Source organism: Dromiciops gliroides, chromosome 5, assembly GCF_019393635.1.
Source record: "Dromiciops gliroides isolate mDroGli1 chromosome 5, mDroGli1.pri, whole genome shotgun sequence".
Lineage (NCBI taxonomy): Eukaryota > Metazoa > Chordata > Mammalia > Microbiotheria > Microbiotheriidae > Dromiciops > Dromiciops gliroides.
The window spans coordinates 23482-43664 of NC_057865.1; the positions used below are offsets into that span (position 1 = coordinate 23482).

The window sequence follows — 20183 nt, forward strand, 5'->3', positions numbered from 1 at the left end:
CTGCCCCAAAAACAATTTCTTAAAAAATACAGTTGGGAAAAATACAAATGGGAAAAGAGGTATGAAAAGAAAACAATTCCTTAAAAATTAGAATTAGGTAGATAGAAACTAATGACTCTATGAGATATCAGGAATCAGTTACACAGAATTAAAAGAATGAAAAAAGAAAAAAAATGTAAAATACCTCATTGGATAAACAACTGACCTGGAAAATAGATCCCCAGGAGATAATTTAAGAATTATTGGAATACCTGAAAGCCATGATTTAAAAAATAGCCTGAACAGCATATTTCAGAAAATCATGAAGGAAAACTACTTTGATATCCTAGAACCAGAGGATAAAATATCATTAAAAGAATCCACCAATCACCTCCTGAAAGAGATCCCAAAATGAAAACTCCAAGGAATATTGTAGTCAAAGTCCAGAATTAGCAGGTAAAGGAGAAAATACTGCAACCTACCAGAAAGAAAAAATGTAAATATCATGGAGCTGCAGTCAGGATTACACAGGCCCTAGCAACTTCAACATTAAAGGATCAGAGGGCTTAGGATATGATATTCTGGAAGGCAAAGGAACTGGGATTGCAACTAAGAATCAACTACCCAGCAATATTGAGCACAATAATCTTTCAGGGGAAAAGATGGACATTCAATGAAATAGGGGACTTTCAAACTTTCCTGAAGAAAAGACCAGAACCAAACAGAAAATATGAGCTTCAAATACAAGACTCAAGAGAAGCAGGAAAAAGTAAACAGGAAAAAAAAAATTACCCATGCTATTTCATAAGGTTAAACATCCCTACATGGGAAGATAATATTTATAACTCTTGAAAGCTATATATCTAATAGGACAGATAGGAGTATACATAGACAGAGGGTGTGGATACAAGTTGATTTAGATTTTTGAATTTATTTATTTATTTAGAATTTTCCCCCACCTTACATGTAAAAACAAACTGTAACATTAATTTTTAAAACTTTGTGTTCCAAATTCTCTTCCTCCCTCCCTACTCCTTCTTTAAGAACTCAAGCCATTCAATATAAGTTATACATGTGCAGTCATGCAAAACATATCAGACAAAAAAAAACTTTAGGAAAAGGAATATATATATATTTTTAATTATACTTCCATCTGTATTTAGGTATCATCAGTTCTTTCTCTGTAGGTGGATTGCATTTTTCATAAGTCCTTCAGAGTTGTCTTGGACCACTGCATTGTTGCAAATAACTAAGTCATTCCCAGCAGATCTTTGAAAGTCAAATTTTCTATTCAGTTCAGTTCTTTTCATCACAAATGCCCAAAATTCCTCTTTATCATTGAAGTCCCATTTTTCCCCTGAAATATTATACTCAGCTTTGCTGGGTACTTGATTCTTGATTGTAATCCCAGTTCCTTTGCCCTCTGGAATATCATACTCCATGCCTTCCAACCCTTTAATGTAGAAGCTGCTAGATCTTGTGTTATCCTGACTATGTCTCCATAGTACTTGAATTGTTTCTTTCTGGCTGCTTGCAATATTTTTTCCTTGACCTGGAAGCTCTGGAATTTGGCTATAAATTCCTGGAAGTTTTCATTTTGGAATCTCTTTCAAGAGGTCATCGGTAGATTCTTTCCATTTCTATTTTACCTACTGCTTCTAGAAGATCAGGGCAATTTTCCCTGACAATCTCTTGGAAGATGCTGTCTAAGCTCTTTTTTTGATCATGGTTTTCAGGTAGTCCCATGATTTTCAAATTATATCTTCTGGATCTATTTTCCAAGTCAGTTGTTTTTCCAAGGAGATATTTCACATTACCTCTATTTTGTCATTCATTTGGATTTGCTTTATTGTTTCTTGATTTCTCATAAAGTCATTAGCTTCCATTTACTCAATCCTAATTCTTAAGCAATGATTTTCTTCAGAGCTTTTCCATTTGGCTTTTCAAGCTGTTGACTTTTTTTTGATGACCTTCCTGCATCACTCTCATTTCTTTTTCCATTTTTTCCTCTACTTCTCTTACTTTATCTTCAAAGTCCTTTTTTAGTGCTTCTATGGCTTGAGACCAATTCATATTTTTCTTGGAAGCTTTGGATGTAGGACCTTTGACTTTGTTATCATATTCTGAGGGTGTATTTTGATCTTTATTGTCACCAAAGAAACTTTCAATGGCCCGCATTTTTTTCTGTCTGTTCATTTTTTTCTAGCCTATTTCTTGACTTTTAACTCCTCCTTAAAGTAGGACACTGCCTCCAGGATGCAATATCCCAAGCTTCAGGGGGTCCCAGGTAGTACAATTTAAGGAGAGGCTGGTTTTCCACTCCCCTGGCCTGTGCTCTGGTCTGTAAATAGCCCCAGGCTTGCTTGCTCTTTAACCAGGAAACAGAATTATGTTTCACTATGGTTGCTAGCTTTAGGCCCACCTGCACCCCTCCCCCACCTGGGCCCACCACTCAAGACTGCTTCCTGGTTCCGAGCATGGGCAAAACAATAAGAGTTCTGCCAGCAGAGATCCCTGCAATCTCCTCCCAGCCAACAGCTCAACCCTCTCACCAGACTGTGAGCTGACTTTCAGAAGCAGCTGCAACTGTAGCCTATTCAGAGGCTCTAGATGTCTCTTTCTCTGGTGAGGCCTAGGGCTGGATCTGTGTTGGCCTAGCCATGGGGCTGGGCTCCACTCCCATCCCGGTACAGCAGACCTTTCCTGCTAACCTTCTCAGCCATCTTTGACTGGAAAATGATCTTACCCCATCCTTTTGTGGGGTCTGCTGCTCCAGGAATTGTCTTATGGCATTATTTGCAGGCTTTTGGTGTGATCATGTTGGGGGGCTTCAAGAGGTTACTGCCTTTCCTTTGCCATCTTGGCTCTGCCCTTGCACCCATCCAGTGACTTTTTCTATAAGTCGACTTTGATGTGATGATATAAATTTTTTTTTTAAAAGGATTGTACTCTCTTTTGGATCCTCCATCAATGGGTGGACCCAGTGGCATGATGCAGATTTTTGTGAAGACCCTGATGGGGAAGACCTTCACCCTTGAGGTCAAACCATCTGATACTACTGAAAATGTCAATGCGAAGATACAAGATAAGGAAGGTATTCCCCCTAATCAGCAAAAGTTGATTTTTGCGGGCAAGCAACTGGAAGATGGATGGACTTTGTCTGACTACAAGATTCAGAAAGAGTCTATGCTTCATCTTGTTCTGAGACACAGAGGTAGTGCCAAGAAGAGAAAGAAGTCTTACACCACTCCCAAAAAGAATGAGCATAAGAGAAAGAAGGTTAAACTTGCTGTTCTGAAGTACTATAAGGCTGATGAGAATGGCAAGATCAGCAGCCTTTGACGGGAGTGCCCTTCTGATGAATGTGGTGCTGGAGTCTATTTCCAGCCATTTTGACAGTCATTATTGTGGCAAGTGTTGTCTTACCTACTGCTTCAACAAGCCAGAAGACAAGTAAATGTATATGTGTTAATAAAAAGAGTCAACTATTTTTTTAAAAAAAAGGATTGTACTGGGAGAACCAGGAAGGAGAGGCAGATTGGGGTAAATTATATCACTTGAAGAGGCCCAAAAGACATATTACAGTAGAAGGAAAGAAGGGGGGTGAGCATTGTTTGAAGCTTACTCTCACTGGATTTCCCTCAAAGAGGGAATAACATACATACTCATTTGGGTATATAGATTTATCTCATCCTACAGGGAAATAGAAGAGGAAGGGGGAAAGCAAAAGGGGGACACTGATAGAAGGGAGGACAGAAGTAGGAGGGAAAAGGGAGGGGGGCTGATAGAAGGGAAAATTGAAGGAGGTAGTGGTCAGAGGCAAAACACTGGTGAGGAGGCACAGGGGGACACGAGAGAGAAAAATAGAATGGAGGGAAATACAGTTTATTATCACAACTGTGAATCTTAATGGGATGAATTCTCCCATAAAACAGAAGCAGATAGCAGAGTGGATTAAAAAAAAGAATCCTACAACATGTTGTTTACAAGAAACATATTTGAAGCAGAGAGATAAACAAAGTAAAAGTAAAAGTCTAGAACAGAATATATCATGCTTGAGCTGAAGTTTAAAAAAAAAGCAGGTGTAGCAATCCTTATCTCAGACAAAGCAAAAGCAAAAGTAGATCTAATTAAAAGAGATAAGGAAGAAAATTACAACTTGCTAAAAGTAATATCAACACTGAAACATATATGCACCAAATATATTGGCATCCAAATTCTTAGAAGTTAAGTGAGTTACAGGAACAAATAGACAGCAAAACTGTATTAGTGAGTATAGGACCTCAACCTTCCCTTCTCAGAGCTAGATAAATCTAACCACAAAATAAACAAGAAAGAAGTTAAGGAGGTGAATAGAATTTTAGAAAAGATAGATATGCAAACCTCTGGAGAAAACTGAATGGGGATAAAAAGGATTATACCTTTTTCTCAGAGGTACATGGTACATACACAAAAACTGACCATTTATTAGGCATAAAAACCTCACAGTCAAATGTAGAAAGGCAGAAATAGTAAATGCATCATTTTCAGATCATGATGCAATAAAAATTACATATAATAAAGGGCTGTGGAAAGATAGGCTAGAAATTAATTGGAAACTAAATAATCATCCTAAAGAATGAATGGGTCAAACAACAAATCATAGAAGCAATCAGTAATTTCAACAAAGAGAATGACAGTAATGAAACAACAGACCAAAACTTATGGGATATAGCCAAAGCAGTTTTTAGAGGAAATTTTATATCTCTAAATGCTCACATGAATAGAGAAGGAGGAGATCTATGAATTGGGCATGCATCTCAAAAACTAGAAAAAGAAAAAATTGAATATCCCTAATTTAATACCAAATTGGAAATTCTGAAAATCAAAGGAAATAGTAATAAGAAAGATAGTAAGAAAACTAATGAATTAATAAATAAGACTAAGAGATGATTTTATGGAAAAAACAATAAAAAAGATAAGCGTTCAGTTGATTTGATTAAAAAATAAAAAGAAGAAAACCAAATCACCAGTATAAAAAATGAAAAGGGTGAATTCACCACTAATAAAGAAGAAATTAAAGCAATAATTAGGAGCTATTTTGTCCCACTGTATTCCAATAAATCTGACAATCTAAATGAAATGGATGAATTTACAAAAATTCAACTTGCCCAGATTAACAGAAGAGGAAATACAATACCTGAATAACCCCATTTTAGAAAAAGGAAATTAAACACGCCATCAATGAACTCCCTAAGCAAAAACTCCAGGGCCAGATGGATTTACAAGGGAATTCTACCAAACATTTAAAAAACTATTAATTACATTACTATATAAACTATTTGGAAAAATAGGCAGAGTTATACCAAATTCCTTTTATGACATAAATATGGTGCTGATACATAAACCACAAAGAGCCAAAACAAAGAAAATTATAGACCAATTTCCCTAACGAATATAGATGTAAAAGTCTTAAATAAAATATTAACAAAGAGATTACAGCAATTTATCACAAGGACTATGATGAGGTGGGATTTATACCAGGAATGCAGGGCTGGTTCAATATTACAAAATCAATGCAATTGACCACATCAATAACAAAATTAACCAAAATAATATGATTATATCGATAGGTGCAGGAAAAGCTTTTGACAAAATAAAGTACCCTTTCCTACTAAAAACACTAGAAAGCACAGGAAAAAAATGGAGCTTTCCTAAAAATGATAAGCAGTATGTATCTGAAACCACCAGCAAGGGGGCGGAGCCAAGATGGCAGAGAGAAAGCAGCAAGCTGCCTGAGCTCTCCTTCTGTTCCCTCAAAACGAACATTAAATCAAGCCTCTAGACGGATTCTGAAACTACAGAACCTGCAAAGAGACAGAGAGACACAGTCCTCCAACCAGAGATAATTTAGAAGACTTCAGGAAAAGGTCGGTCTGACTCGGGCAAAAGGGAGGCCCAGCACAGGGCAGCAACCCAGCGCCGAGGGGGTCGGGGCAAGTCAGCAGGAGCTGCGGGTCACAGCCGGACAACTGAGGCTCCCAGAACCTGGTTCAAAAATCTGGTGGCCAAGAAGGACAGTGGAAAAACCTACCTGCACCGGCCGGGAGGGAGACGAACGGGTCAGGCAGGGGTCTGGCGCCTGGCTGGCCGAGCACAATCAGACAGGAAGTGCAGAGCGGGGGATCTCCACACACTATAAAGGCCTCAGAGTAAAATCCCGGCCACACAGCACCTATACCCCGGCACAAGAAGCCCAAAACAGGGACCCTGGTGCCCCCAGAGCAGACCTCAATTTAAAGAATAAATAAATAAGCTGCAATAATGAGTAAGAAGCAAAAAAGAGCCCTCTCCATTGAGAGCTTCTGTATCAATAGGGAAGAAGCCAACACAAACTCAGATGAGGACAATAGCCTCAAATTGTCTACATCTGAAGCCTCGCAAGGGAAGGTGAATTGGTCTCAAGAACAAAAAGCCTTCCTGGAAGAGCTCAAAAAGGATTTTAAAAATCAATTGCAAGAGGTAGAAGAAAAAATGGGGAGAAAAATGAAAGCAAAACAAGAAAACTATGAAAAAAGAATCAGCAGCTTGGAAAAGGAAGCTGAAGAAAACAAAGCCTTAAAAAATTCATTTGGCCAAATGGAAAAAAAGCTGCATAATCTCACTGAAGAAAACAATACCTTAAAAAATTCACTTAGCCAAATGGAAAAAAAGGTGCATAATCTCACTGAAGAAAACAATGCCTTAAAAATTAAAGTGGGACAGTTGGAAGATAAGGAATCCATGAGACACCAGGAATCAGTCAAGCAGAATAAAAAAAATGAAAAAAATAGAAGAAAATGTGAAATACCTCATTGGAAAGACAACTGATCTGGAAAACAGATCGAGGAGAGACAATTTGAGAATCATTGGACTGCCTGAAAGCCATGACCAGAAAAAGAATCTAGACACCATATTCCAGGAAATTATTAAGGAGAACTGCCCTGATATCATAGAATCAGAGGATAAAATCATCATTGAAAGAATCCACCGATCACCTCCTGAAAGAGACCCCAAAAGGAAAACTCCAAGGAATATTGTAGCCAAATTCCAGAATTATCAGGTGAAGGAGAAAATACTCCAAGCAGCCAGAAAGATGCAATTTAAATATCATGGAGCCACAGTCAGGATTGCTCAGGACCTGGCAGCTTCAACATTAAAGGACCGCAAGGCTTGGAATATGATATTCCGGAAGGCAGAGGAGCTTGGATTGCAGCCGAGAATCTATTACCCAGCAAAAATGTGCATTTTCTTTCAGGGGAAAAGATGGACATTTAATGACATTGGGGACTTTCAATCTTTCCTGGTGAAAAGACCAGAACTGAATAGAAAATTTGATCTCAATATACAAGACTCAAGAGAAGCTTAAAAAGGTAAACAGAGGGGGGAAAAAAAAAGTTACCCTATTAGGTTAAACTGTTTATATCCCTACACAGGAAGATAATACTCATAACTCCTAAGAACTGTAAATGTATTTGGGCAGAGAGAAGGACTTTATGTAGAGGGTATAAATATAAATTGTCTTTGATGTGATGATACAAAAGAATTAAGGGGTTAAAAAGGGAGCCTATGGGGAGGAGAGGAAAGGGGAGGTGGAATGGGATGAATTATATCATATGAAGAGGTGGAAAAAAAACCTATTACAATAGAGGGAAAGAAAGGAGGGGGGAACATTTTTTCAACCCTATTCTCATTAGATTTGACTCAAAGAGGGAATAACATATACGTTCATTGGGATAAAGAAACTTAACTCATTCTTTAGGGAAACAAAAGGGGAAGGGAAAGGGGGGGGACTGATAGAAGGGAGGACAAAAGCAAGGGAGAAAAGGGTAAAGAAAAGAGAGGGGGGTGATAAAAAGGGAGGGCAGATCGGGGGAGGCATGGGTAAGAAGTAAAACGTTGGTGAGGAGGAATAGGGTGAAAGAAGCGGGGAAAAGTACAAAGGGGGTAAATAGAATGGAGGGGAATAGACAGTCAGTAATAATAACTGTGAATGTGAATGGTATGAACTCTGCTATAAAACAGAAGTGAATTGCAGAGTGGATTAAAAACCAGAACCCTACAATATGCTGTTTACAAGAAACACATTTGAAGCAGAGAGATACACACAGAGTAAAGGTAAAAGGCTGGAGCAGAATATATTATGCCTCAGCTAAAGTAAAAAAGGCAGGGGTAGCAATCCTTATCTCAGACAAAGTGCAGGCAAAAATAGATCTCATTAAAAGAGATAAGGAAGGAAATTACATCTTACTTAAAGGTACTATAGACAATGAAGTAATATCAATATTAAATATGTATGCGCCAAGTGGTATAGCATCCAAGTTCTTAGAGGAGAAGTTAAATGAGTTACAAGAGGAATTAGACAGTAATACTATACTAGTGGGGGATCTGAATCTCCCCCTCTCAGAATTAGATAAATCTAGTCAAAAAATAAATAAGAAAGAAGTGAAAGAGGTGAGAAAAGTTAGACATGATAGATGTCTGGAGAAAATTGAATGGGGATAGAAAGGAATATACCTTTTTCTCAGCAGTACATGGCACATTTTCAAAAATTGACCATGTATTAGGGCACAAAAACATCATAGTCAAATGTAGAAAGGCAGAAATAGTAAATGCATCCTTCTCAGATCATGATGCAATAAAAATTACATGTAAGAAAGAGCCAGGGAAAAGTAGAATGAAAATCAATTGGAAACTAAATAATTTCATTCTAAAGAATGAATGGGCCAAACAAGAAATCATAGAAACAATCAATAACTTTATCCAAGAGAATGACAATAATGAGACAACATACCAAAATCTATGGGATGCAGCCAAAGCAGTGCTTAGGGGAAAACTTATAGCTCTAAATGCTCTAAATAAGAAAGCTCTAAATAAGAAAGAGAAAGAGGAGATTAATGAATTGGGCATGCAACTTAAAAAGCTAGAAAAAGAACAAATTAGAAATCCCCAATTAGACACTAAATTAGAGATCCTGAAAATTAAAGGAGAAATTAATAAGATTGAAAGCAAAAAAACTATAGAATTAATCAATAAAACTAAGAGCTGGTTTTATGAAAAAACCAATAAAATAGATAAAATATTGGTTAATTTGATTAAAAAAAAGAAAGAAGAAAATCAAATTACCAGTATCAAAAATGAAAAGGGTGATGTTACCACCAATGAAGTGGAAATTAAAGCAATAATTAGGAAATATTTTGCCCAACTGTATGCCAATAAATTTGCCAATCTAAATGAAATGGATGAATATTTACAAAAATACAAACTGCCCAGGTTAACTGAAGAGGAAATAAAATCCTTAAATAAACTCATATTAGAAAAAGAAATTGAGGGGCAGCTAGATGGCACAGTGGATAGAGCACCGGCCCTGGAGTCAGGAGTACCTGAGTTCAAATCCGGCCTCAGACACTTAACTAGCTGTGTGACCCTGGGCAAGTCACTTAACCCCAATTGCCTCACTAAAAAAAAAAAAAAGAAAAAGAAAAAGAAATTGAACAAGCTATTAATGAACTCCCTAAGAAAAAATCCCCAGGGCCAGATGGGTTTACGGGTGAATTTTACCAAACATTTAAAGAACAATTAATTCCAATATTATACAAATTATTTGGAAAAATAGGTGAAGAAGGAGTTCTACCAAATTCGTTTTATGACACAAATATGGTGGTGATACCAAAACCAGGCAAAGCAAAAACAGAGAAAGAAAATTATAGACCAATCTCCCTAATGAATATTGATGCTAAAATCTTAAATAAGATATTAGCAAGGAGATTACAGCAAGTGATCACCAGGATAATACACTATGACCAGGTGGGATTTATACCAGGAATGCAGGGCTGGTTCAACATTAGGAAAACTATTAACATAATCAACCACATCAATAAGAAAACCAACCAAAATCATATGATTATCTCAATAGATGCAGAGAAAACTTTTGACAAAGTACAGCACCCATTCCTAATAAAAACACTAGAGAGTTTAGGAATAGGGGGAGCTTTCCTTAGAATAATAAACAGTATCTACCTAAAGCCATCAGCAAGTATTATATGCAATGGAGATAAATTAGAGGCCTTCCCAATAAGATCGGGGTGAAACAGGGATGTCCATTATCACCCCTATTATTTAATATTGTTCTAGAAATGTTAGCTTTAGCAATCAGAGAAGAGAAGGGAATTAAAGGAATTAGAATAGCCAAGGAGGAAACAAAACTATCACTCTTTGCAGATGATATAATGGTATACTTAAGGAATCCTCGAGAATCAAGTCAAAAATTACTTGAAACAATTAACAACTTTAGCAAAGTAGCAGGATATAAAATAAATCCACATAAATCATCAGCATTTCTATACATGACCAACAAAGTCCAGCAGCAAGAGATAGAAAGAGAAATTCCATTTAAAGTAACGGTAGATAACATAAAATACTTGGGAGTCTACTTGCCAAGACAAACCCAGGAACTCTATGAACACAACTACCAAACACTCTTCACACAAATCAAATCAGATCTAAATAATTGGAAAGATATCAATTGCCCATGGATAGGCAGAGCTAATATAGTAAAAATGACAATACTGCCTAAATTAATTTACTTATTCAGTGCCATACCAATCAGACTACCTAAAAATTATTTTATACAGCTAGAAAAAATAATAACAAAATTCATCTGGAAAAACAAAAAATCAAGAATATCCAGGGAAATAATGAAAAAAAAATTCACAGGAAGGTGGGTTAGTGGTACCAAACCTGGAGCTTTACTATAAAGCGGCAGTCATCAAAACTATCTGGTACTGGCTAAAAAATAGAGTGGTAGATCAATGGAATAGGCTAGGCTCAGGAAATGCAGTAGTAAATGACACTAGTAATGTAGTGTTTGATAAACCCAAAGACTCCAGCTTCTGGAATAGGAACTCAGTATTTGACAAAAACTGCTGGGAAAACTGGAAGATAGTATGGCAGAAATTAGGCATAGACCAACATCTTACACCTTATACTAAAATAAGGTCAAAATGGATACATGGTTTAGACATAAGAGGTGATACCATAGGTAAATTAGGAGAGAAAGGAATAGTGTACCTATCAGATCTTTGGAAAGGAAAACAGTTTTTGACCAAACAAGAGATAGAGTATATTATAAAATGCAAAATGGATGATTTTGATTATATTAAATTAAAAAATTTTTGTACAAACAGAAGCAATGCATCCAAAATTGGAAGGGAGGCAGAAAGCTGGGAAACAATTTTTGAGGCCAGTGCTTCTGATAAAGGCCTCATCTCTAAAATATATAGGGAATTAAATCAAATTTATAAGAATCCAAGTCATTCCCCAATTGAGAAATGGTCAAAGGATATGAACAGGCAGTTTTCTGATGAAGAAACCAAAGCTATCTATTCCCATATGAAAAAATGCTCTAAATCTCTAATGATTAGAGAGATGCAAATTAAAACAACTCTGAGGTACCACCTGACACCTATCAGATTGGCTAAAATGACAAAAAAGGAAGATAATAAATGTTGGAGAGGCTGTGGGAAAATTGGAACACTAATGCATTGTTGGTGGAGCTGTGAGCTGATCCAACCATTCTGGAGAGCAATTTGGAATTATGCCCAAAGGGCGATAAAGCTGTGCATACCCTTTGACCCAGCAATCCCACTTTTAGGTCTTTTGCCCAAAGAAATCATGGAAGGGGGAAAGGGACCCACATGTACAAAAATATTTATAGCTGCTCTTTACGTGGTAGCAAGGAATTGGAAGTTGAGGGGGTGCCCATCAATTGGGGAATGGCTGGACAAGTTGTGGTATATGAATACAATGGAATACTATTGTGCTGTAAGAAATGATGAGCAGGAAGAGTTCAGAGAAACCTGGAGGGTCTTATGTGAGCTGATGATGAGTGAGATGAGCAGAACCAGAAGAACATTGTACACAGTATCATCAACATTGAGTGTTGACCTACTGTGATGGACTATATTCTTCTCACCAATGCAATGGTACAGAAGAGTTCCAGGGAACTCATGATAGAAGAGGATCTCCAAATCCAAGAAAAAAAAAGAAAGAAAGAACTGTGGAGTATAGATGTTGATTGAACCATATTATTTCTTTTGTTTTGGGTGCTGTTGGTTTTTTTTTTTTCTTTCTATTTTGAGGTTTTGCATCACTGCTCTGATTCTTTCTCTTGTAACAGGATTAATGCAGAAATAGGATTAATGTTATTATGTGTATATATATATATATGTGTGTGTGTATATATATATCTATATGTATATGTATGGAGATATATAGATATAACCTATATCAGATTGCCTGCTGTCTAGGGGAGGGGGGAGGGAGGGGTGGGAGGGAGAAAAATCTGAAATTGTAAAGCATGTATAAACAAAAGTTGAGAACTATCTTTACATGTAATGGAAAAAATAAAATACCTCATACATTAAAAAAAAAAAAGAAAAAGAAAAAAAATATATACATGTATACACATGTATAACTTATATTGAATTGCTTGTGTTCTTAAGAGGGGGTGGGGAGGGAGAAAGAGAATTTGGAACACAGTTTTAAAAATTACCGTTAAAAGTTGTTTTTACGGGGGCAGCTAGGTGGTGCAGTGGATAAAGCACTGGATTCAGAAGGACCTAAGTTCAAATCCGGCCTCAGACACTTGACACTTAGTAGCTGTGTGACCCTGGGCAAGTCACAACCCTCATTGCCCTGCACCCCCAAAAAATGTTTTTACATGTAATTTGGGGGAAAAAAATAAAATTCTAAATAAATGAGGAAAAAAAACAAAAAAATTCTGGGGTACCACCTCATACATACTGGATTGGATAACAGGACAGAAGAGGAAAATGACAAATATTGTGGGGGATATAGGGGAAATGAGACAGTAACGCATCGTTGGTGGAGTTGTAAACTGATTCAACCATTCTTTAGAGCAATTTGGAACTATGTCCAAAGGGCTATAAAACTACATATACTCTGACCTAGCAATAACACTACTAGGTCTGTATCCAAAAAGAGACAGAAAACAAAAAGGGAAAGGACTGATATATACAAAAAATATTTATAGCAGCTCTTTTGGTGGCAAAGAATTGGAAATTGAGGGGATGTTCATCACCTGGGGAATAGCTGAACAAATTATGATATGTGATTATGAGGGAATAATATTATACTATAAGAAATGAAGAACAGGATGCTCTTGGAAAAAAACTGGAAAGACTTACATGAGCTGAAAGACTTACATAACCTCAACATTGTAAGACGGTCAGCTGTGAATGACAGCTATTCTCAGCAATGCAATGATCCAGAAAAACTCTGAAGGCCTTATGATGAAAAATGCTATCTATCCCCAGAGAAAGAACTAATGGTGTCTGAATACAGATTGAAGCATAATTTTTTTTAAAGTAATAAACATTTTTATTTGTAGTTTGGGGTTCCAATTTTTATCCTTCCTTCCCTCCCTTCACTCCCCTGGACAAAGGCAGTAAGCAGTCAGATATGGGTTATACATGTAGGATTATGTAAAACATTACCATATTAGTCATTTTGTATAAGAAAACTTGAATAAAAGAAATAAATGAAAGAGAATGAAAAATAACATGCTTCAGTCTGTGTTCCATCACTGCATTGTTAAGTCTTTCACAGTTCTTCATCAAGCAATATTCCTGTCTCTGTGAACAATGTTCTCTTGGTTTCTCTCACTTCACTAAACCTCAATTCATACAAGTCTTTCCAGGCCTTTCTGAAATCATCCTGCTTGTCATTTCTTATAGCACAATAATATTCCATCACCATCATGTACCACAGCTTGTTTAGCCATTTCCCAGTTAATGGACATTCTTTTGATTTCCCATTCCTAGCCACCACAAAAAGAGCTATAAATGTTTTTGTACAAATAGGTCTTTTTCTCTTTTGGGGGATATAAACCTAGCAGTGGTATTGCTGGATCAAAGGACATGCATAGTTCTATAGCACTTTGGGCACAGTTGCAAATTGCTCTCCAGAGTGGTTGGATCTTTTCGCAACTCCACCAAAAGTGGATTAGCATCCCAGCTTTCCCACATCCCCTCCAACATCTAATATTTTCTATTTCGGTTATATTTGCACTCTGATAGGTGTGAGGTGATACCTAAGAGTTGTTTTAATTTGAAGCATGATTTTTTTTGTTTTGTTTTGAGGGGCAATGAGAGTTGTGACTTGCCCAGGGTCACACAACTAGTAAGTGTCGAGTGTCTGAGGCTGGATATGAACTCAGGTCTTCCTGAATCCGGGGCCTTTATCCATTGTGCCACCTAGCTGTCCCAGCATAATTTTTTAAACTTAATTTTTCTTGAGGGTTTTTGGTCTATTTTCTTTCACAACATGACTAATATGGAAATGTTTTGCATAATTATAAATGTATAACTTACTTTGAATTGCTTGCCTCCTGAAAAGGGGGGCGGGGAGGGAAGAACAGAGGGAATTTGGAACACAAAATTTTAAAAATGGATGTTAAAATTTATTTTAACATGTAATTGGGAAAAATAAAATACCTAATAAAGGAAAAAAAATTAAAATATATATTTATAGCGACTCTTTTGTGGTGGCAAAGAATTAGAAGTTGATGCCCATCAACTGGGGAATGCCTGGTATATGAATGTAATGGAATACTATTGTGCTATAGGAAATGGTGAGCAGGTGAATTTCAGAGAAACCTGGAAAGGCTTGCTCTTCTACAATGATTCAAGACAATTCCAAATGACACAGGCTGGGAAATACTCTCCATATCCAGAAAAAGAACTATTGAGTCTGAATGCAGAACGAAGTATACTATTTTGACTTTATTTGTAGCTGGTTTGGGGTTTGTTTGTAGTTTTTCCCTTTTGTTCTGATTATTCTTTCACAACATGCCTACATGAATACATTTAACATGATTGTACATATATAACCTGTATCACATTGCTTACTGTCTTGGGAGGGGAGAAAATTTTGGAACTCAAAATCTTACAAAAATAAATTTTGAAAACTATTTTTACATGTAATTGGAAAAAATTAAAATACTATTAATCTTTTTTTAAAAATTAAAATAAAACAAAAATAAAAGGGCAAACTCCTTTAAAAAAAAAGAGCTGGGGAAGCCTTCGGACTCTTCTGCTCCAGGCCTGTCCAGACAAGACTCAAATGTGAAGGGTTTTCCTGGATCTTCAGTTACCACAAGGGAAAGCTCAACCACAAAAAACAAAGGAGTATTGCCAGCTTTGTAGACAATCTTCTAGGTCTTTGGAAATGGCCTGGATTGCTGATGTTTGCCATGGCTGTGGATGAACTGCACTTACCTGGGCCAGGGGTCTGCTGCTCCCAGAGGCCATTCTCTCTCAATCCTGTGTAGGTAGCAAAGGAACCAAAGTGACTCCATTTTGTAAAGTTCCTCCATCATAACCCTAGTTCTTAACTACCTCAGGGACCTGCTTCCCCCACCCTTTATGGCCCCACAAAGGTAGCAAACAGCCAAAGCTCTTACTAATAGATGGAATGTTTTAATTCTAGGCTTTTCTAATCATCATGAGACCATAGGGAGCCACCTGGAAAGTCCCTCCCCACTTCTTTGGCTCAGTACAAAAAAGCCCATCTCCCCCACCCCATTATCTCAATCCCATGCTGACCACCTCTGTGCTCATACTCTGGGGGATTGCTATCTGTTGTACCTTATAATAAAACTTCTAATTTCCCTCCCACTTTGGTAGCTGGACTTGACCCAATACCTACTTAGACCAGGCTTTGGGTCTCTGCAGACTGAGCTGCGGAGGGAGAAGGATCCCAGAGGGGAAGAGGTCTTTCTTCTCTCTTCCTGAGGGCCTATGGGGATTTACAAAGGGTGAGGTCTCATAACAATTACAAAGGCCCAACCCCTGTCTTCAGGGGAGATATTCCAAACTACAGAGGGAGAGAGGCAGGCAGGCATTCTGGAGGGTCAGGCTTGCAAATTACTCCCTTCCCTCTCTTACTCCCATTCTGCCAGGCTCCTCTCCCTATCTTTCTGCAGAGACCCAAGAGGGAAAAGGGGCTCGCCCGGAGGTGGGATGACACCAGGGAGAGCCTTAATGACCCCAGTCACAGCTATTCATCCAACTGGTATTCTGCCCTCCCAGCATCCCCTCTCCCCAACTAACACACAGGCATTATCTAGACAATAGATTGCTTGATCTAGGAGGGAAGGAAGCTAGGGAAACTTGAAAGGGAGGGCTCTGAAGTGGATCTGCCAGGGAATGACAAGAGGAAGTCTGAGACTGGGAGACAAAACCCAGTTTGGGGTTCGGCCCCCTTGTAGGGCACCTGAGAGCTCTGAGAGAAGTGGGGGCAGGGAAAAATTAGGGTTAGGGGAGGGCTGGGGAAGTGGAGCTGAGGTAGGGTCTGGAAGGTATAGCTCAGGAAGGTCAGGGACACTGGAGGAACAGAATTGTTCCAGGTGTACAGCTGAGCCTGGGAAAGCAAGATGACTCTGTCCTGAGGTGTAAATAGTAACCAAGGAGGACTCCTGGGAGCCTCTGGTAGTCCTCAGACTTGGAATCCTTCAAGGAAGCCAAATGCCTGGGATCTGAGAGGGAACCAGCCCAAGAGCCACGAATTCAGATAAAGGGAACCAAGAAAGTCTTGGTTCCTGCATCCAAGGAGGGGTCTGGGGACAGGAAGGTGGATCCTTACAGGGGGCCAGGTCTGAAGGCAGAACAACTGAATCTGTAACCAGGAGGTGGGGTCAGGGAGAAAGGACATCTGAGTCTTGATGGGAAGGCAGGATACCTGGATCCCTATGGGTAGGTCTGAAATTTGGGAAAGTGTGACCCAATGGTAAACCTCAGAAGGGTGAGCCAGGATATTTGGAAAGTGATTGGGAGTCTGGGAAAGATACAGGGGAGCTGGTCCAGGAGCCAGGCCTGGGAAGGAGGCGTGCTTCTGGCAGACCCGGAGTATGAGACCCAATGGCAAGGACAGCCAGCAAAAGCCAGGATCTGCGTGGGGGTCCTGGCTCAGACCTACCTGGGATCTGCAAGCACAGAGCTGGCTTCTGGAAGGCAGAGCAATCTCAGCTCAAACACTTCCGGTTTCCCATAAGCCCACTCCGGAAGATTCCTCCTAGTCCCAAGAGCACCGCCCTATCCAGCCCCTGAGGCCCTCAGGAGGGTTGAGCCCTTTCCTCCAATCACACCCAGGGCCAGGACTCAGGTACTCCAACTGCCTCTCCTCCCTAGAATGCCTTCATTGCAAGGATCCCTTCTTCCACCTTAAAGGCTTCCCAAGCCTCCAAACTCCACCCCTGTGCTCAAACTCCACCTGCGGCACCACCCACCAGGCCGGTCATCTCTCAGGGCTCCTCCTCTCCAGGGCCTCCACCACCTCCCCGCCCTCCCAGACTCGGCTCCTCCTCCTTCAGAGCGGAAAGACCTCCAGGATACAACTACAGCTCCAGACTAACTAACTGCAAGTTAATCAGACCTTGATGCAAAATACACCGACTGGCATGTGATTCGCAACTGTAAGAATAAGAAGGAGCTGTGATTGGATCAGAATTACTCTATTCTACCTTGAATGCAATCAGTATGGAGTGTCAAACTGATAGATGAAGTGATTTTTCTATGTAAGATAGTTCAGAAATACAGTGGACTGAATTGATGTTATTTGGTAATTCTGTTTCATGTCTTAAATCTATAACATTTGTGTTATTATGCTTCTAACTTTTCTCCTATTGAAATGTTTGTGAAACCATTGTATAAGAAATGCTGTAATTGGAAAAATTATTTCTAGAGGGTGATACAATTGTGTGAGAAATAATTGTTAGTAATAGCTATCTTGCAGGGGGACCCAGTGTTCTCTTCGTTTTCAGTCCTTTTTCCCCCCTCCCCTACTCCAAAATCCAATTCTTGAAAGTAAGATTCATTTGGGTCATACCACTACTAGGTTTACATCCAAAGGGAAATAAAAAACAAAAAGGGCCTATATGTACTGTAAAAAAAAGTAGTAATAACTATATATAATTTGAAAAATATCTAACTGGACTTATGAAAAATTATAAGTTTAGAAAAATTATCATTGGGCCGTAAGTCCTGCCGCAGTTGCCATTCAAATGTAAAAATATTTTGACTGACTAGGGCTAATTTGGGGGGGCCTAATCTGACTGGGGTACTTAATCTGGGACTGTTGACTGTTTGGTTATCTGACTGCTATTAATATGGGCCGTTTAAAAATTTCTCCACACTGCTCCCAAATTGATAAGCAAAAGATTAAGAAGCCTCTTAACTAAATAATCAAAGCAGAGTTTATTTATGAGATACTATTTAAATATAAAAATACAGGGAAATAAAATGTACAACCTGACTGCATTCTGGCACGTCTCTTTCCACCTGCTGCGCCTGGAACTTTTTTTTCCTCCTCCCCACTGAAAAGCCCCCCTGCTCCATATGGACCTCCGTCCCTTCTTGCTCTTAGATTTTTCTCCTTCCCCAGTCTTCTTAATCTCCTACATCCTTCTCTGTTCCGTTTGTCTCAGGGTCTCTAGTCTCCTGAGTCCTCCTTAATCTTGTCAGCCCCTCTTAATCTTGTCTGCCCCCCTTGCTGTCTCACTCCCAGGTCTATATATATCTTCCTTCTCCCCACTCAAATCTTGGGGCTTCCTGCGCCCCCACATACCCCAAGCTAATCTGCCAGCCAGGGCTGTGGCTGGGGGGACAGGGATGCTCAAGTGTCTCGTGTGTACCATACCCAGGGCTCCAGGGGCCCGTGCCCCTTGCTGTGTGCCTGGGATCTCGGCATGGGCTACGCCAGAGCCTGGCCTGGATGAGCCCGGGATCTCTCAGATAGATCTGCTCAGGGTGGAGGGAGCTGGGATCCCTCCTCCTAGCTGTCTTATACAGCCCATGGGGCTTTTTGGCTCAGCTGAAGCAGAGGGGGAGGGGCACCAGCCTTTCACACAGAAAAGACCCTGAGGGCCTAAGGCTTTTTAATCTCAGCCCAAAGGTAGGGTCCCCCAATCAAAATAAATTTCCACAGTACAAAAATATTCATAGCTCTTTTCTGGTGGCAAAGAATTGGGAATTGAGAGGATGCCCATCAATTGGGGAATGGCTGAACAATCACATGATAATCACAAACAATGTAGTTTACTATAATGTGGAATACTATCCTGCTATAAGAAATGAGCAAGATAAGATATTCTCAGAAAAAGCTGGAAAGATTTACATGAACTGATGCAAGGTGAAATTAGGGTTAGGGTTATGTAGGGTATGACCCAAATGAATATCACTCAACAGGACTTATGATGAAAAATGCTATCCATCCCCAGACAACTGATGGTGTCTCCATACTGACTGAAGCATTTTTTCCTGAGGGTTTTTTTTTTTGGGGGGGGGGTCTATGTTTTCTTTAATAAAGTGACTAATATGGAAATGTTTTGCATGAACACACATGTATAAACTATATCGAATTGCTTGCCTTCTCAATGGGGAGGGAGGAGAGTGGGAGGAGAAGGAAGAAGGAAGAGAATTTGAAAATCAAAATTTTAAAAATGTAAAAAATTATTTTTACATGTAATTGGGGGAAAATAAATTACTAAATAAATTTTGAAAATTCAAAAGAAAAGCAGGTCAAACAATTGGCCAGAAGGAGATTACAGGGGTCTCTTTGCTAGCACTAAGGCAGGACTCTATTCTTTTGCCCATACTCTGATCCAGGTCACAATCTTAGGTGGCAGTCCCAGGCGAGGGAGAAGCACAGGCACACAAGAACTTGTAGCCATGATGGAACAGGACTCTATTCATAATTGCAGGGCAGAAAAGCAGGCCTATGCTTGCTTGCAGAGCAGAGCACAGCCCAGTACAGTAGTAAACATACTTCTCCTTACATCATACCACCTTGGAAGAACTAAAAACTTACAAATTCCTAGAAGTATCTCTAAAAACAGCTGCACAAACCCCCTGAAGCTTGGGACAGTGCACCCTCCACCCTGGAAGCAGTGCCCCACTTTAATAAAGTCTTAAAAGTCAAGAAATATGGGGCAGCTAGGTGGCACAGTGGATAAAGCACTGGCCCTGGATTCAGGAGGACCTGAGTTCAAATCTGGCCTCAGACACTTGACACTTACTAGCTGTGTAAACGTGGGCAAGTCACTTAACCCCCATTGCCCCGCAAAAAAAAAAAAGAAAGAAAGAAAGAAATAGGCTGGGAAAATCAGC

At 39.2% G+C, this 20183-nt stretch overlaps 1 protein-coding gene and 1 pseudogene across 1 annotated transcript in view; one reads left to right on the forward strand and one right to left on the reverse strand.

The window, feature by feature from the left end:
* Positions 1 to 17279, reverse strand: part of LOC122730036 (zinc finger protein OZF-like) — a 30301-nt gene extending 13022 nt beyond the window's left edge. Inside the window, exons 1-2 of the mRNA XM_043969233.1 lie at positions 16996 to 17279; positions 15297 to 15341 (exon numbers count right to left, since the gene is read on the reverse strand). Coding sequence (XP_043825168.1) covers positions 15297 to 15329 — 33 coding nt within the window. The 5' untranslated portion in view covers positions 15330 to 15341; positions 16996 to 17279. The remainder of the gene's footprint in view (positions 1 to 15296; positions 15342 to 16995) is intronic.
* LOC122730037 lies at positions 2959 to 3468 on the forward strand (annotated as a pseudogene).
* Positions 17280 to 20183: the final 2904 nt, after the last annotated feature.